Below are 15,772 nucleotides of genomic sequence, written 5' to 3'. Positions count from 1 at the left end.
TTATACTCTCTTTAAGTTCTCTTCCGTTCTTTCCTTACATCTAGACACAACTTCATAAACATAGCCCATAAAAGGTTTTCTTTCAGTATCAGCCATCCTCACAACCTCTACTAGTGGACCCAACACTTGACAGGAAAAAGTAACATTCTCCCAAAATTCATTACTTGAAACTGTTGCCATCTGTCTATGGCCATCTGATGTCCTTGCGTATTTAGACTTCATCCATTTTTCTTGAACAAACAACACTTGCAAGTCATGTATGTACTCCAAAAGACTGCTCAATGTATAATATTGTGTAGCAAACTGAGTGTTAGTAGATCTATGCAATTCACTGTTGTTCGTCAACTCTCTAAACATTGTCAATACTGCTCCATGGTTGTAGATGTAAGAAAAAAGTGACTTGGCCCTGCCAAGAGATTTAATTATCCGTGGAATCTGTTCGCTAAGGTCCTTCATGACTAGATTGATATAGTGAGCAGCACATGGAGTCCAAAATAGCGTAGGGTGTTCTTTCATTAAAGCTTTGCCAGCAGCTTTAAAATTTGAGCCGTTATCGGATATGAACTGTGATGAAAGAAAACAATAACTCATTAGCTACTAATCAATAATAAAGGTTGTAATAAACTTATAAATGAATCAGGAATTTACGAAATAAGTTTTTAACTTACTTGAATGATATTTTCTATTCCTACTTTGGCAATCACTTCATTGCGGAGTTTGTGAATGTATTCGGCATCTTTGGTTATCTCTGAAGTATCAATAGACTTAATTTGTCTTTCTTTTTGATCCTTCTAGCCATCAGATATTAGGGTACACCCAAATCTCTTCCAATGTTCCTTAAATTATTCTACAAACTTCTTTCTTTCATTCAACTGATTATAAAAGATATTGGTTCTTAGCTGACGATACGACGGTGGCGGCATTGCTCTACCATATTCTCCAATTTTTATAGATCATTTCTTTAAACGATGGGCACCGGAATGCATTGAATGGTATCCAGTTTTCCATGCTCCAATTGCATCCCAAGATTTTAATTTCAGTTGTTCTTTAGCTAGTTGGAATTCTTTGATTAATTTTTGTTTCGCCTTTTGAGGATCTGATTTAAACAACAAATCAGAGCACCTCTAACATCACTCATTTTAAGTTTCTTCTTTTTGGTCTCCATAGACTCCACTGCCACCACTTCATCATCACTTTCTTCCAAAATAATTGACATATCCTCATTATATATTCTATCAATTCTCTTCCTGTTAGCTTGTTTCTCAATCTTTTCTTTCTTCTTGTCATTAATTTTCTTCATCATTTCAGGTGTAGCCTTAGGACAACTTTTCACTTTCCCTTTTATCTGTAAAATATGATTCTTAAATCTATTTATCCCACCACTCATAATATGACTGCACCACTTACATTTGATGCGCCTTAGCTTACGATTATCATATTCAGCACATTCCCAAGCCATATCACGACCTTCATGGACATCAGTAGATGAGGTTGAAGCTTCATTAACCTGTTAAATTATACATTAAATACATCGAATCACTCATATATAATTGAGGCTAGAAGACATTAAATAGCTTATGTAGTACAATTGAGTTAGACTAATTAGTATATCTAGCAAACAGATTCAGAAAACATTAATGATGAATTAGCTAACAACTGACAGCAGGAAGAAGAATTGAAGACAAAGATAAGATTGTAAGTATAAATGCTAAAAATAAGGAGAATTCAATATACCTTAGCTTTCTTGGTAGCTTGCTTGGTTATATTCTACTGAAAAGATAAAGAAATTGTAGAAGGATTATATCTGGAAGAAGATTTAGAAGAAAAATGGTAGAAAAGTAATCAGAGAGAAAAAAACCTGAGCTTTCCTTGTGCCTCCACTGCTCCTTCCTTGTGCCTATACTGCTACTCTTTTTTTAGGGTTTTTTCAGCTTATAAAGATGTTTGGAAACTGACTTTACTAATTTGACCCTGTATTGCCGAGTTACTCAGTGACTCGGTAAAACTCTTGACTCGTCCGAGTTACTACTGACTCGGCGAGTAAATGTAAAATACCCTGCTCGGACGAGTTTTCAGGGTTCTACATTGTCTCCAGCTAATAGCCAGGAAATTCGATGGTGCGTCTGACAAGTCCCCAGCATATACCAGAATTACATAAACATGCAAGTAAATGGGAGTAAAAAATTTTGTTATGGAATTCACCAAATTAGTAGCTATTCTGGCGCAATGTACAAATTAGATCTTTACTAGGGAGAATATTTTAATTATTAGCTTGGGGGTTTGAATCTTTTTTGTGTAATATTGTCAAATTGGGTTCATTCTCCTTGTGATTTCATTATGGCTCCAAGAAAAAGGGTTAATCAAGGTGAAAATTCTTTGAAAAAAGAATTGGAAGTTTTTAAGCTTGAAGTGTTTGATGAAATGTAACAAAGAATGGATGCAAAATTGGAAGATTTTTTTTTAAGACTTGGTAACTTAAATATCCATCAAGATCAACCTAGAAGTCAACATCATAATTATGAAGAAGAAGTGACGGATGAGGAGACCACTTCGTTTGATAGTCATGTTCATCGACAAGGAAGGCGACAAATGTTTGAAGAAAGACCGAGATACCACAATGTTACTACTTCAAACCGATGGGAAGGTGGACTCAAAGTTGATATTCCGGAATTCCATAGGGGTTTAGCTCCAGAAGAATTTGTTGATTGGTTAGCAACGGTTGAAGAGACCTTGGATTTCAAGGAAGTGCCCGAAAATAAGAAAGTTGGGTTGGTTGCAACAAGACTTCGAGGAAGAGTCGACGCTTGGTGGCAACAACATAAAAAAAATGAGGTTGAGAAGAGGTCAAGCTAAAATTGAATCTTCAGAGAAGCTTAAGAAACATATGAGACTTGCATTTCTACCCCATAATTATACAAGACTTATCTATCAACAACTCCAAAATCTTAGGCAAGGGTCCAAGTTGATTAATGACTACACCAAAGAGTTTTAACCAATTGGTTGCAAGGAACGATATTAACGAAACGGAAGAACAACTTGTAGCAAGGTATATAGGAGGTTTGAGAATGCAATATCAAGATACTTTAAACTTATTTGATATTTATTCGGTGTCGGAAGCTTATCAAAGGGCATTATCTTTGGAGAAGCAATATGCAAGGAGAGTTTCACATACCAATTGGAGTACTCACACTCAAGGAGGTGTTAAAAATACTACTTCTCAGATTCCAACTAATCGAGCTCCAATTACTAACATTCCATCAAAATCCAATACTTCTCAACAATTCTTTAAAGGTAAATGTAACAAGTGTGGAGACGAAGGACATAAAGCATATGATTGTAGGAAGAGTGATCGTCTGGGGAAGAACTTACTTGTTCATGGTGATGATGAAAGTGATGTATATTTGGATCTTATGGAGACACCAATATTTGATAAAGAACCCGACGAAGAAGTGGAAGAGGAGTTTCTCACCGGTGACCAAGGACCGTGTTTGGTTGTGTTGCATAACTATTTTACTCCAAAACTCGATGAAGGTGATCGATGGATACGCCACAACATTTTTCAAACCACTTGCACAATTGGTGGGAAAGTTTGCAAGCTTGTGATTGATTCGGGGAGTTGTGAAAATATCGTTTCCGAAGAAGTGGCTTGCAAGTTGAAGTTAGAGACTAAAGAACACCCTTCTCCATATTTTTCTATCATGGCTTAACCAAGGAAGCGAGGTAAAAGTCACTAAACGTTTTCTCATTAATTTTTCTATTGGTAACAAATATGTAGAAAAAGTTTGGTATGATGTTGTTTTGATGGATGCATGTCATTTACTTCTTGGCCGACCTTGGCAATATGATCGGTTTGTGAATCATGATAAGAGAACAAACAACTATTCGTTCATGTAGAGCAATAAGAAGTTGACTCTTGTACCCAATCGTGAGCTTATGCCTAAGCCACAAAATGGTGATGGTAAAAATCTACTTACTTATCACAAGTTCATAGAAGAGTTGGATGATTCAGAGGTTTTATATATACTTCATGTTAAAGAATCTCCATCGTATGATTTTGTGCCACCGCTAGTCAAGCCAATTATCGAAGAATTTCAAGATGTTTTTCCTATCGACTTACCGGATGCATTACCACCATTAAGAGATGCGCAACACCAAATTGATCTAGTACCCGGCTCAAGTCTTCCCAACAAATCCCACTACCGGATGAGTCCCAAAGAACATGAAGAATTACGACGCCAAGTTGAAGAGCTTATAGCCAAAGGTTTTATAAGACCGAGTCTTAGCCTTGTGCGGTACCGACCTTGTTAGTACCAAAGAAAGATGGTTCATGGAGTATGTGTGTGGATAGTAGGGCAATCATTAGAATCACATTGAAGTACCGATTTGCAATTCCTCGTTTGGATGACTTACTTGATCAATTAAGTGGAGCATGTGTTTTTAGCAAACTTGATTTTAAAAATGGGTATTATCAAATTCGTATCAAGGTGGGGGATGAATGGAAGACCTCTTTCGAGACTCGATATGGTTTGTATGGATGGATGGTTATGCCATTTGGGTTCTCAAATGCTCCAAGTACATTTACGCGAGTCATGAATCAAGCACTTCGACCGTTGATTGGGAAGTGTGTGGTTGTTTACTTTGATGACATACTTGTTTATAGTACTGATATGGAATCTCATATACGTCACCTTCGTGAAGTTCTCACGATTTTTCGGGAGCAACAATTTTATGCTACCTTGAAGAAGTGTGCATTCATGACCGAAAAAATTTTGTTCCTTGGTTATGTGGATAGTAAGGATGGGATTTCGGTAGATGAAGATAAAGTGGAATTTATGTGGTTGTAGATAGTGATAAAAGTGGTTCGATTCTCAGACTTGCGAAGGATAAAATATAGACTTAGATTCTAAAACAAAAATAGAAAACTCAAACAAAGATGATGTTGTTATCAATATTAAAAGAACACTGAGGCTAAGATTCCACTATTTTCCAAGTTCAAAGTGATTTAAATCCAATATTTATATTTATTCAATTTTTTCATTTAATTTGATTCTAAGATGTTGCAACAAGTAGATTTTTAAAATAACAAGTGTAAATCAGAAGCATGGGATATCAAAAACCTAAGTCCAAGCATATACCATCAATGGAAATCACAATTGTTGAATAAAAATCATTAAAACAATTCTCAAACAAGGAAAATAATCACATAAATAACTGTAATAAATAAGATAAATAGAAAATACCACTCTTTATTGGAAAAATAGCTTCCTCTATCGCTTCAGCAATGGGGTTTAGCTCCTCATATCAAAAACATGTTCAAAATATTTTTCCATTTCTCAAAAGGTGTTTTCAAAGGTGAAGAGACTCAAAGGGAGTAAAACAGTTCAATCACAACGTTTATATGTGTTGCAGATCGACTGTTACAAGAGAAACAGAAGGAATAAGTCTGCTACAGCAACGATAGAAGCGAAGTGCTGTAGAACAACGACAGTGTTCTGCGACAGTTGGGCGTGGGTTGATGTTCTTCGTGTTCTTCAGCAGCACCAGCAGAACAACTTTCCTGCAACTCGTGATTTTTGCTCTCTGTTCTCTTCTAAACCTCTCCTAAAGTTGTCTGCCCCTCTCTGTGACTTGAAGCAACCTTTTTATAGCCAACAACTCGATTGAATCTCAAGAAATCCTCGGTTATTCTTATCATTTTCTCCACATCAAGTCTCGGGATTTCTTTCCCTTCCAAGCTTATCTACGCGTCAACTTGGTTCTCCAAACTCTCAAGTACTCCCTGTAGACTGAATAAGGACTCAATTCATAACGTAAAATCCTCTGGTACTTCCATACATAAACCAAAATATCCGAGAATACACGGAACTCCCTGTTTTAGCCAACTCGATGATTTCCTCCTCTATTTTCGAATCTAAAGGGATTACCAACCCTGTTTCGATGAATCAAGATAATCCCAATCCATCTCCACGTCAAACTCTGACATAATCTCACCCAAAAGACGATAACAACTCCGATAAACTTCACCTCCCCTGTTTGCTTCTCCCGGCCTATCTAGCCCAATCGGTTGGGTCCAATCAATCACAGCGACCCTGTTATGCTATCACAGTCTAGTCCAACGAAAATAAGCCATTGAATCTCCTTATAAATCGCTCAAAATTCGATCTCCAGATCTGCTTCGCTGCTGCAACAGCTTCCCGCCAAAAAATTTCATTTGAATTGTGAAGAAGAGGTGCCCCCTATCCAGAGCAGGGGTGCGAATAGAAGCTGCCTTGAGGGTGTCCTGAGGGTTCCCCTTAGTAATTTGGGTACCCCTTATCCAAAATGAGAGTCCGAATAGCATGTGTCCTCCGGGCGCTTTTACCAACTTTTCGAGCCGATTTTTCCAAAAATGATTATTGGCCAAAAATACCTACACACACATAAAACACCGTAATAAGTACAAAAATGAGCACTATCAATTATAGAATCGAGACAAATTAGACACAAAAATGTGTCTATCAAATACCCCCAAACTTATTATTTGCTAGTCCTCGAGCAAAGATGAAATTGAAAAATAAAATCCTAACTCACTGACGCAGGAATCGTCGATTTCATTTAGCGTATGCAATAAGCCTTTAAACCCCTAAGTGTCCCTAGTGGCCGAGTTATAGTCTCGGGAGGGCTTACCAGAGGTCTACCCACAAAACCTTTATATTCCAGACCCTAGCTATCTACGCAGAACCTTGGAAAGCACTAAAGAATCTCCTTGGTTGGCATACTAAAATTCATATAAAGTGACAGAGCTCTACTCAGATAGTTGCACTATGGACATTAATATTCGGAGTCAAACCAATCACATGGATAGATAAAGATATGGATATAGAAAAACGTAGATGGTTTTGATGTTTACTAAGTGAACGGCGTTTCCCATATCTGTCTGAAGGCCTCCGCCAAAATGAACCTATCCTAATGGATTGAGATACTAGTCTGACTAATATCAACACAACTGGTATATACAAGGGAACCAGTGATTGATAATCCTAACTCTAGGTCAACACAGCTGGCATATACAAGGGTACCAGTGGTCGACTTTATTGAATTTATTCCTTTTGGTCAAATGGTCTGGTCTCAATTTTTTTTTCAACTCTCTCTTTTTTTTCAACTTTATTTATTTATTTATTTATTATTTTTATGGTATCTCAATCACTCTAATTCACCCTAGCATTGGTAACAACTTGAATCGTGAGCCCCACCTAATCACTTAGAGTAACATAGTTTAAAAACAAAATAAAATAAAAATAGAAGTGAAAAGGAATCAACGAGATATGGTGAAACTATCATGTTATTTCTAACACCTGAGCTTTGTGCTTTTATGAACTCTTCTAGATGTTTCCATCTAATCAGATTGCTGCCTCAACTCCTACAACCAAAATGCTTCCATCCACTTAGGTTGGTTAGTGCTATCCTTAATATGCATAAATTTCTAGGCTCTGGAGTTTATTTAAAACAAAAAGTTTCTACCTCACCCCCAAACTTAAATCTAACATTGTCCTCAATGTTTCGAATGAAAGAACAGTGCCAAAAATATAAGTAACATGAGGAAATAGTAAAGAGAGAGTTTGGAAAGATAGTACCTGGGTGCCTAGTTAGCAATTCGAGATTCGGCAAACGTACGGAACGACAAACGTACGAGTATTATACGGTTTTGTAAAATTCAGATTCGGTCCAAAATTCGGTCAACGGGACGTGATTCGTCATTAATTCGGAACGGCATACGTACGTGTATAATTCGATTTATAAATGTGAGTTCGGCTCTGAAAATTCGGTATCTATATATAACAAATAATTTGTATTTATAAGGTCATAGACCAATTTTTATGCATATGTGTGAGTTATTTAAGGAAAAAATAAACTCAATATGATGATATTAATAATATATACAACATTAGTTATCCAAGAGGACGTCGTATGGTGGTTTAGATGCTTGGTTAGTGAGTTTGAGATCTCTCTCACCTTCACCTTCAAATCTCTTCAGTCGTTTTTGTTTCATAAAAATTACAACACGTCTAATATTCGGTCGTGTATGTTCGGGAGGCAGTAAAGCCCAAAAAGTGGAGTCTTTGAAAAGCAAAAGCTAAAGAATTTATGGCGAATTAAGCGGACGTATCATTCGGGATACGTAAAATTCGTGAACGATTCGCGAATAATCCGGGAATGCCACATAATACGCGATTTGGGTTCGGAGTTACAAACGTACGCGAATAAGACGGTAAAATTCGTGATACGGAAAAATTCGCGAATGATTCGCGAATCATTCGCGAACTTACTAACTAGGCCTGGGTGAAGTGAAACCAAAAACTGACAAAAATATTATACAACATACAAATCGCCTCGATGGTCAATCAAGGGTAAACAGGGTCCTCCAGAGGAACCTCCTCAACATCACCTGTAGGAAAAGGCTCTAAAAAGGGATTCAATCTCTGACCGTTAACCTTTGAAGAACTAGTACCATCTGATGTCTCAATCTCAATAGCGCCATGAGGAAAAACAGTACGGACCACAAAAGGACCGGTCCACCGAGAGCGCAGTTTCCCGGGGAATAGATGTAAACGAGTGTCATACAGAAGAACTTTTTGACCTGGAGAAAATGACTTCCGTAAAATATTCTTATCATGCACAAGTTTCATTTTGATCTTATACTCCTTAGCACTATCGTATGCATCTCTACGAATCTCGTCCAACTCATTGAGCTGGAGATTTCTGTGAGCTCTTGCCTTGTCAAGTGAAAAGTTCAACTGCTTAATAGCCCAATAGGCTCTATGCTCTAACTCAACAGGCAAGTGACATGCCTTGCCAAATACTAAACGGTAGGGTGACATTCCAATGGGTGTCTTAAACGCGGTACGGTAAGCCCATAAGGCATCAGTAAGCCTCGACGACCAGTCTTTCCTATTGGGATTAACTGTTTTCTCTAAAATACGCTTAATTTCCTTATTGGAAACCTCTACCTGACCACTAGTTTGTGGGTGATACGAGGTAGCTACTTTGTGGGTAATACCATATTGTTTCATTAACAGAGCAAACAGTCTATTACAAAAGTGTGAACCCCCATCACTAATTATAGCTCGCGGTGTACCAAAACGTGTAAGTATATTCTCTTTCAAAAACTTACGACCCTATGGTCATTTGTTTTACATGGAACCTCCTCAACCCACTTAGACACATAGTCTACAGCGACAAGTATGTAAAGATAACCTAAAGAATTAGGAAATGGACCCATAAAATCAATGCCCCACACATCAAAGACCTCAATCACTAAAATAGGGTTCAAAGGAATCATATTTCTACGGGAAATGGTTCCTAACCTCTGGCAACGATCACAAGAAACACAGTGACTATGGGAGTCTTTAAACAGTTAAGGCTAGTAAAATCCACACTGCAATATCTTAGCAGCAGTCTTCTTAGCACTAAAATGACCTCCACAAGCATGTTCATGACAAAAGGAGAGAATAATGGACCGGTCACTCTCAGGTACACATCTCCTAATAATCTGGTCGGGACAATACTTAAACAAATAAGGATCGTCCCAAAAGAAATGCTTAAACTCGGCTAAAAACCTAGAACGATCTTGTTTACCCCAATGTTGAGGGGTACGGCCAGTAACAAGATAATTCACTATATTTGAATACCAAGGTGATTGGAAAACAGAGAACAATTGTTCGTCAGGAAAGCTATCCCTTATAGGAAGGGCATCACTAGGGGAACTAACAACTAACCTGGATAAGTGGTCTGCTATTATATTTTCAGCACCCTTTTTGTCTCTAATGTCTGGAGAAAATTCTTGTAACAATAGGATCTTCCTAATCAATCTAGGTTTGGTGTCCTTATTAGACAAAAGGTATTTCAAAGCAGCATGATCGGTATAGATTACGATCTTAGAACCTAATAGGTAGGATCTAAACTTATCCAAGGCAAACACGATGGCTAGCAGTTCCTTCTTTGTAGTTGTATAGTTCAATTGGGCATCATTCAGAGTTTTTCTAGCATAGTAAATCACATGAAGTAATTTGTCTACTCGTTGACCTAACACAACGCCTATAGCATAATCTGAAGCATCACACATAATCTCAAAGGGTAGGTTCCAGTTGGGTGCCTGGACTATGGGAGCGGTAGTGAGTAAATTTTTAAGCTTCTCAAAAGCCTCTAAACAAGCATCATCAAAGACAAACTTAACATCTTTTGCAAGCAAATTGCAAAGAGGTCTAGAAATCAAGCTAAAATCCTTAATGAATCGACGGTAAAAACCTGCATGCCCTAGGAATGACCTAATGTCTTTTACGGTTTTTGGGACCTGTAAAGTCTTAATAAGGTCAACTTTGGATTTGTCTACCTCTATACCCTTTGAAGAAATGATGTGCCCTAAAACAATTCCTGATTTAACCATGAAATGGCATTTTTCCCAATTAAGCACTAAATTCTTTTCCTTACACCTAGTCAACACTAATGTCAAATGATGCAAGCACTCATCAAAAGATGAACCAAACACTGAAAAATCATCCATAAAGACCTCTAAAAACCGTTCTACCATATCAGAAAATATGCTCATCATACAACGCTGAAAAGTCGCAGGGGCATTACACAGCCCGAAAGGCATGCGTCTATACGCGAATGTACCAAAGGGACAGGTAAAAGTGGTTTTCTCTTGGTCTTCTGGGGCAATAACGATCTGATTATATCCGGAAAAGCCATCTAAAAAGCAATAGAAACTATATCCAGCTAATCTCTCTAGCATTTGGTCGATAAAAGGAAGGGGAAAGTGATCCTTCCTTGTGACCTTGTTCAATTTCATAGTCGATACAGACACGCCATCCCGTGGTCACTCGGGTTGGGATTAACTCATTATCCTCATTCTGGACTACAGTGATACCTGATTTCTTGGGAACAACCTGAACGGGGCTGACCCACTTACTGTCTGAAATTGGGTAGATAATACCCGCATCTAACAACTTAAGCACCTCTTTTCGAACTACTTCTTTCATGTTAGGGTTCAGTCGACGTTGCATCTCCCTAGACGGTTTGGAGTCTTCCTCTAAATGAATCTGATGCATACAAACGGTAGGACTAATACCCTTAATGTCTGCTATAGACCACCCTAAAGCTTCCTTATTATCTTGAAGTACTTTTACTAGCCTACTTTCCTGATCACTATCCAAGTCGGCAGCAATAATCACAGGTAAAGTCTCAGATGGGCCTAAGAACACATACTTCAGGTCTGGTAGTGGTTTGAGGTCCAACTTAGGGGGCTCTTCTAAGGAAGGAACTGAGGTAGTCTCAGAAGCTGGTAATGGTTCGAACCTAGCTTTCCATCTATCAGTGTCTAACACAGGGGTAGAATCTAATAGAGCATTCACTTGTTCAATGGTACTATCATCGTCAAAATCTAAACCAAAACGGGATAGACAACTCTCTAATGGGTCTTCAGACAAGATGTTTGGTAATGACTCCTGAACTAAGGATTCTATCATATTCACCTCTTTAACACATGTGTCATCTAGCTCATAAGGTAGCTTACTGACATTAAAAATGTTCATTTCGATAGTCATATTACCAAAGGATAAATTCATCACACCATTTCGACAGTTTATGATCGCATTAGACGTAGCTAAGAATGGGCGACCTAAAATCACAGGTATCTGGTTCTCTGGGTCAGGGACAGGTTGGGTATCTAGGACCACGAAATCCACTGGATAAATAAACTTGTCGACCTCAATAAGAACATCCTCGATAACACCTCGAGGAATTTTGACAGACCTATCAGCTAACTGCAGTGTTATCTGAGTAGGTTTCATTTCACCAAGTCCTAGCTGTAAGTACACATGGTACGACAGTAAGTTCACACTGGCTCCTAAGTCAAGTAAAGCTTTTTCTACCCGGTGTTTACCTATTGTACAAGCAATGGTTGGGGAACCTGGGTCTTTGTACTTTGGAGTGGTAGTGTTCTGAATGATTGAACTTACATGACTAGCTAAAAAGGCTTTCTTATGGACGCTAAGTTTTCGCTTTCGCGTACACATATCCTTAAGGAACTTGGCATAAGCAGGAATTTGCCTAATTGCATCTAATAAAGGAAGGTTTATGGTAACTTGCTTAAAAACCTCCAATATGTCATTAAAGTTCGATTCCTTCTTTGTTGATGCTAATAGCTGGGGAAATGGGGCTCTAGGCACAGAATCAGACCTCTCAGGAACCGAATTGGCATCATCGGAAATTTTATCAGTCCCCTCAGTTAGTGGTCCTGAGGGATGAGATCCTGAGGGGTGAACTACAGTATGTTCACTATCGGGCATGGTTACCTGATTGTCTACTACTCTACCACTCCTAAGGGTTCTAATAGCATTCAATTGATTCGATGGTTTTTCACCTACTTCATGAACTCCTCTAAGGTTGGGGGTAGTCTGACTAGGGAGCCTTCCGTTATCTTTCTCACTTAAGGTCTTAGCTATTTGGCCGACTTGAAGTTCTAGCTTAGCAAGGCTCTGAGCATTAGTTTGAAAGTTCTGCTTGGTTTCCTGTTGAAAACTAATTTGGCTCTGTGCTAACATATCCTGAGTTTTTGCTAACATCTTAATAGATTCCTCTAAGCTAGTCGTTTTGTTTTCTGGGCCTGATGAATTCTTAGTGTAACCAAAACCTGGGGGAGCATTAGAATTACTAAACTGACCTTGACTCTGGCCCTTAGACCATGAAAGGTTCGGATGGTTTCTCCAACCAGGATTATAGGTTTCTGAATATGGGTCAAACTTCTGACGGTTATCATACCTAGCGTTATTATAGAGAGCATTTGCTTGCTCTTCATTATTCTGGCCTTCCAAAAACGGCTCCAATCTACCACTAGTGTGACCCACTTCTAAAGCTTCTAACCTTTTCGCTATAGCACCAATTTTGGCATCTGATTCAAAGCTTCCTTCTACCCTATTAACGTTTCCCCTGCCTAGAAGAATTGTTTTCTGGGGTACCCTATTGCTTTCCCATTGTTGGGTCTTTTCGGCGATTTCATGCAAATATGTCATCGCATCATCAACTGTTTGGTTTTCAAACCCACATGTACACATGGACTCTACTGTAGTTGTGGTGGGATAATCTAAACCCTCATAAAGGATCTGAACTAACCTAACCTTTTCTAAACCATGATGAGGACATTGGGCTAATAAATCATTGAACCTTTCCAAATACCTATACAAAGATTCTCCCTCCTGTTGTGTAAACGTGCAGATTTGCGTCCTAATATACGAGGTTTTGTTCCTAGGGAAAAACTTGTTCAAAAAGTCAGATGTAAGTTGTTCATAGGTTTCAATTGATTCGGAAGACAAACTATACATCCACGACTTGAATTTATCTTTTAAGGAAAAGGAGAATAACCTGGGTTTTAAAGCATCATCATCAAGGTTTCTAATTTTCAGGGTACTATAAATTTCCTCAAAGTCCCTAACATGGAAATAGGGGTTTTCATTTTCTTTCCCTAAAAATATTGGGAGCAACTGTAAGGTTCCAGGCTTAAGTTCATAATTTGCTTCAGCTTCAGGTAACCTGATACACGAGGGACGAGTAGTCCTAGTAGGATTCAACAAGGCTTTCAAAGTTTCCATTTCTGGCTCTATTGGACTATCAGGGATTCTTTCCTCAAACGGATGTTCAAAAACGGAATCTTCACGAATTGGACTTTCTAAATTGAGGTAATCAAGACGTTTAGAACTACTAGGTTTCTCTTTAACAAATCTACCTAGGGCGTCTCTTTTACGTTCAGGCATGCAACAAAATAAGGTAGGGAATTCTATGCAAACACAAAACAATGCTGACTCAACCAAATCAAACCTAAATTTCTAGCAAACAAAAAGCATGATGACTCCACTTAGATTGTTTCTAGACCAGCTTCTATTCTTTCGAAAAGGAAATCGTTACAATCTGAGAAAACCCCTATGGAATCAATCCGAGTCAAAGTAAGTTGAATCGAGGTGAGGGAAGCTTAGTGGAGCTTTGATACCCAAGGCCTCACCGGTTACAAGGCGGCGCAGTCACGCATTCAACTCACAGAAACCTTCAAGAACTTCGAAGTATGCTCAAAAGAGTAACCAATATTCTTCGAACGACTTTCCTATTAAGCTCGTTACCCTATAGGCTCGTTCTAGTCAAAATTTTAGGCTTAGGTTCGCGTTTGGTTTCGTTTTCCTAAGGCGGGCAAGAAGAGAACGGTGATGAAATCTGAACCCTTATCTTGTATGGCCAGTCCTTGCCCTTTACTAGGAAATTAAAGCAGCCGTTTTCAAGTCCTCAGCATATATGCAAACGAATGAATACAGTAAACCCGCTAACAGGGGATTCGCGGGTGTTTCGAAAAACTTACCTCCCGTACCAGACGGGCGAAGAACCGCTGAAGTCGACTCGGGCCACGACTCCTATGTCATGTACGAACCCGAGGGGCCGAGGCGATATTGTAATCACCGTCCTTCTCTGCACACAGTTTATATTTAAACCAACCCTTCCTTAGGGTTTAAAAATAATAATGTCCAAAGTTTAATGTCCAAGTGTCCAAAAAGAAAAGAAAAAATTACAAAAATAACAAATCCTAATACAATTCTCTCTTTTTTCTTTTCTTTTTTAATAATAAAGAAAAATAACTAAAAAGAAATTGTTTTCTTTTCCGTTCTTTTCGCTTTAATCTTTCGCTCCAAGTCTTTATGCTTTAAGATCCAATCTTTACGAAATCACCAAACTCTTTGGCTCAATTCTCTTTATGATCCAAAACCTGTAGACAAAAGATAAATACCCAAAAACGTAAAAAAGAACAAAAATAATAAAAACCTAAAAAATAAAAGAAAAAAATAAGTCTAAAACCCTAAAAGCAAATCCGCGTCGGCGGCGCCAACATTGATGGGTTGTAGATAGTGATAAAAGTGGTTCGATTCTCAGACTTGCGAAGGATAAAATATAGACTTAAATTCTAAAACTAAAATAGAAAACTCAAACAAAGATGATGTTGTTATCAATATTAAAAGAACAATGAGGCTAAGATTCCACTATTTTCCAAGTTCAAAGTGATTTAAATCCAATATTTATATCTATTCAATTTTTTCGTTTAATTTGATTCTAAGATGTTGCAACAAGTAGATTTTTAAAATAACAAGTGTAAATCAGAAGCATGGGATATCAAAAACCTAAGTCCAAGCATATACCATCAATGGAAATCACAATTGTTGAATAAAAATCATTAAAACAATTCTCAAACAAGGCAAATAATCATATAAATAACTGTAATAAATAAGATAAATAGAAAATACCACTCTTTATTGGAAAAATAGTTTCCTCTATCGCCTCAGCAATGGGGTTTAGCTCCTCATATCAAAAACAGGTTCAAAATATTTTTCCATTGCTCAAAAGGTGTTTTCAAAGGTGAAGAGACTCAAAGGGAGTAAAACAGTTCAATCGCAACGTTTATATGTGTTGCAGATCGACTGTTACAAGAGAAACAGAAGGAATAAGTCTGCTACAACAACGATAGAAGCGAAGTGCTGTAGAACAACGACAGTGTTCTGCGACAGTTGGGCGTGGGTTGATGTTCTTCGTGTTCTTCAGCAGCACCAGCAGAACAACTTTCCTGCAACTCGTGATTTTTGCTCTCTGTTCTCTTCTAAACCTCTCCTAAAGTTTTCTGCCCCTCTCTGTGACTTGAAGCAACCTTTTTATAGCCAACAGCTCGATTGAATCTCAAGAAATCCTCGGTTATTCTTATCTTTTT

At 38.0% G+C, this 15,772-nt stretch overlaps 1 protein-coding gene and 1 pseudogene across 1 annotated transcript; one reads left to right on the top strand and one right to left on the bottom strand.

The window, feature by feature from the left end:
* LOC113333871 lies at nt 1-1,635 on the bottom strand. Its single transcript, XM_026580240.1, has 4 exons — nt 1,621-1,635; nt 1,123-1,507; nt 669-748; nt 1-564 (listed from the first exon to the last, which is right to left on the bottom strand). The coding sequence occupies exons 1-4, from the start codon at nt 1,633-1,635 to the stop codon at nt 1-3; spliced, it is 1,044 nt and encodes a 347-aa protein (XP_026436025.1).
* An 11,526-nt stretch (nt 1,636-13,161) lies between these two features.
* LOC113334278 lies at nt 13,162-13,261 on the top strand (annotated as a pseudogene).
* Nucleotides 13,262-15,772: the final 2,511 nt, after the last annotated feature.

Source organism: Papaver somniferum, unplaced genomic scaffold (genome assembly GCF_003573695.1).
Source record: "Papaver somniferum cultivar HN1 unplaced genomic scaffold, ASM357369v1 unplaced-scaffold_135, whole genome shotgun sequence".
Taxonomy (NCBI): Eukaryota; Viridiplantae; Streptophyta; class Magnoliopsida; order Ranunculales; family Papaveraceae; genus Papaver; species Papaver somniferum.
Note: the sequence above shows the minus strand (reverse complement) of the source record. Positions and strands in the feature narration are given on the sequence as shown.

Excerpts from the sequence above, each read along its gene's own strand:
- LOC113333871 (XM_026580240.1), bottom strand. Across the intron at positions 749-1,122 it reads TAAAATGAGTGATGTTAGAG|AGATAACCAAAGATGCCGAA; the intron begins GTGCTCTGATTT and ends TTGATACTTCAG. Across the intron at positions 565-668 it reads GAATAGAAAATATCATTCAA|TTCATATCCGATAACGGCTC; the intron begins GTAAGTTAAAAA and ends CTTTCATCACAG.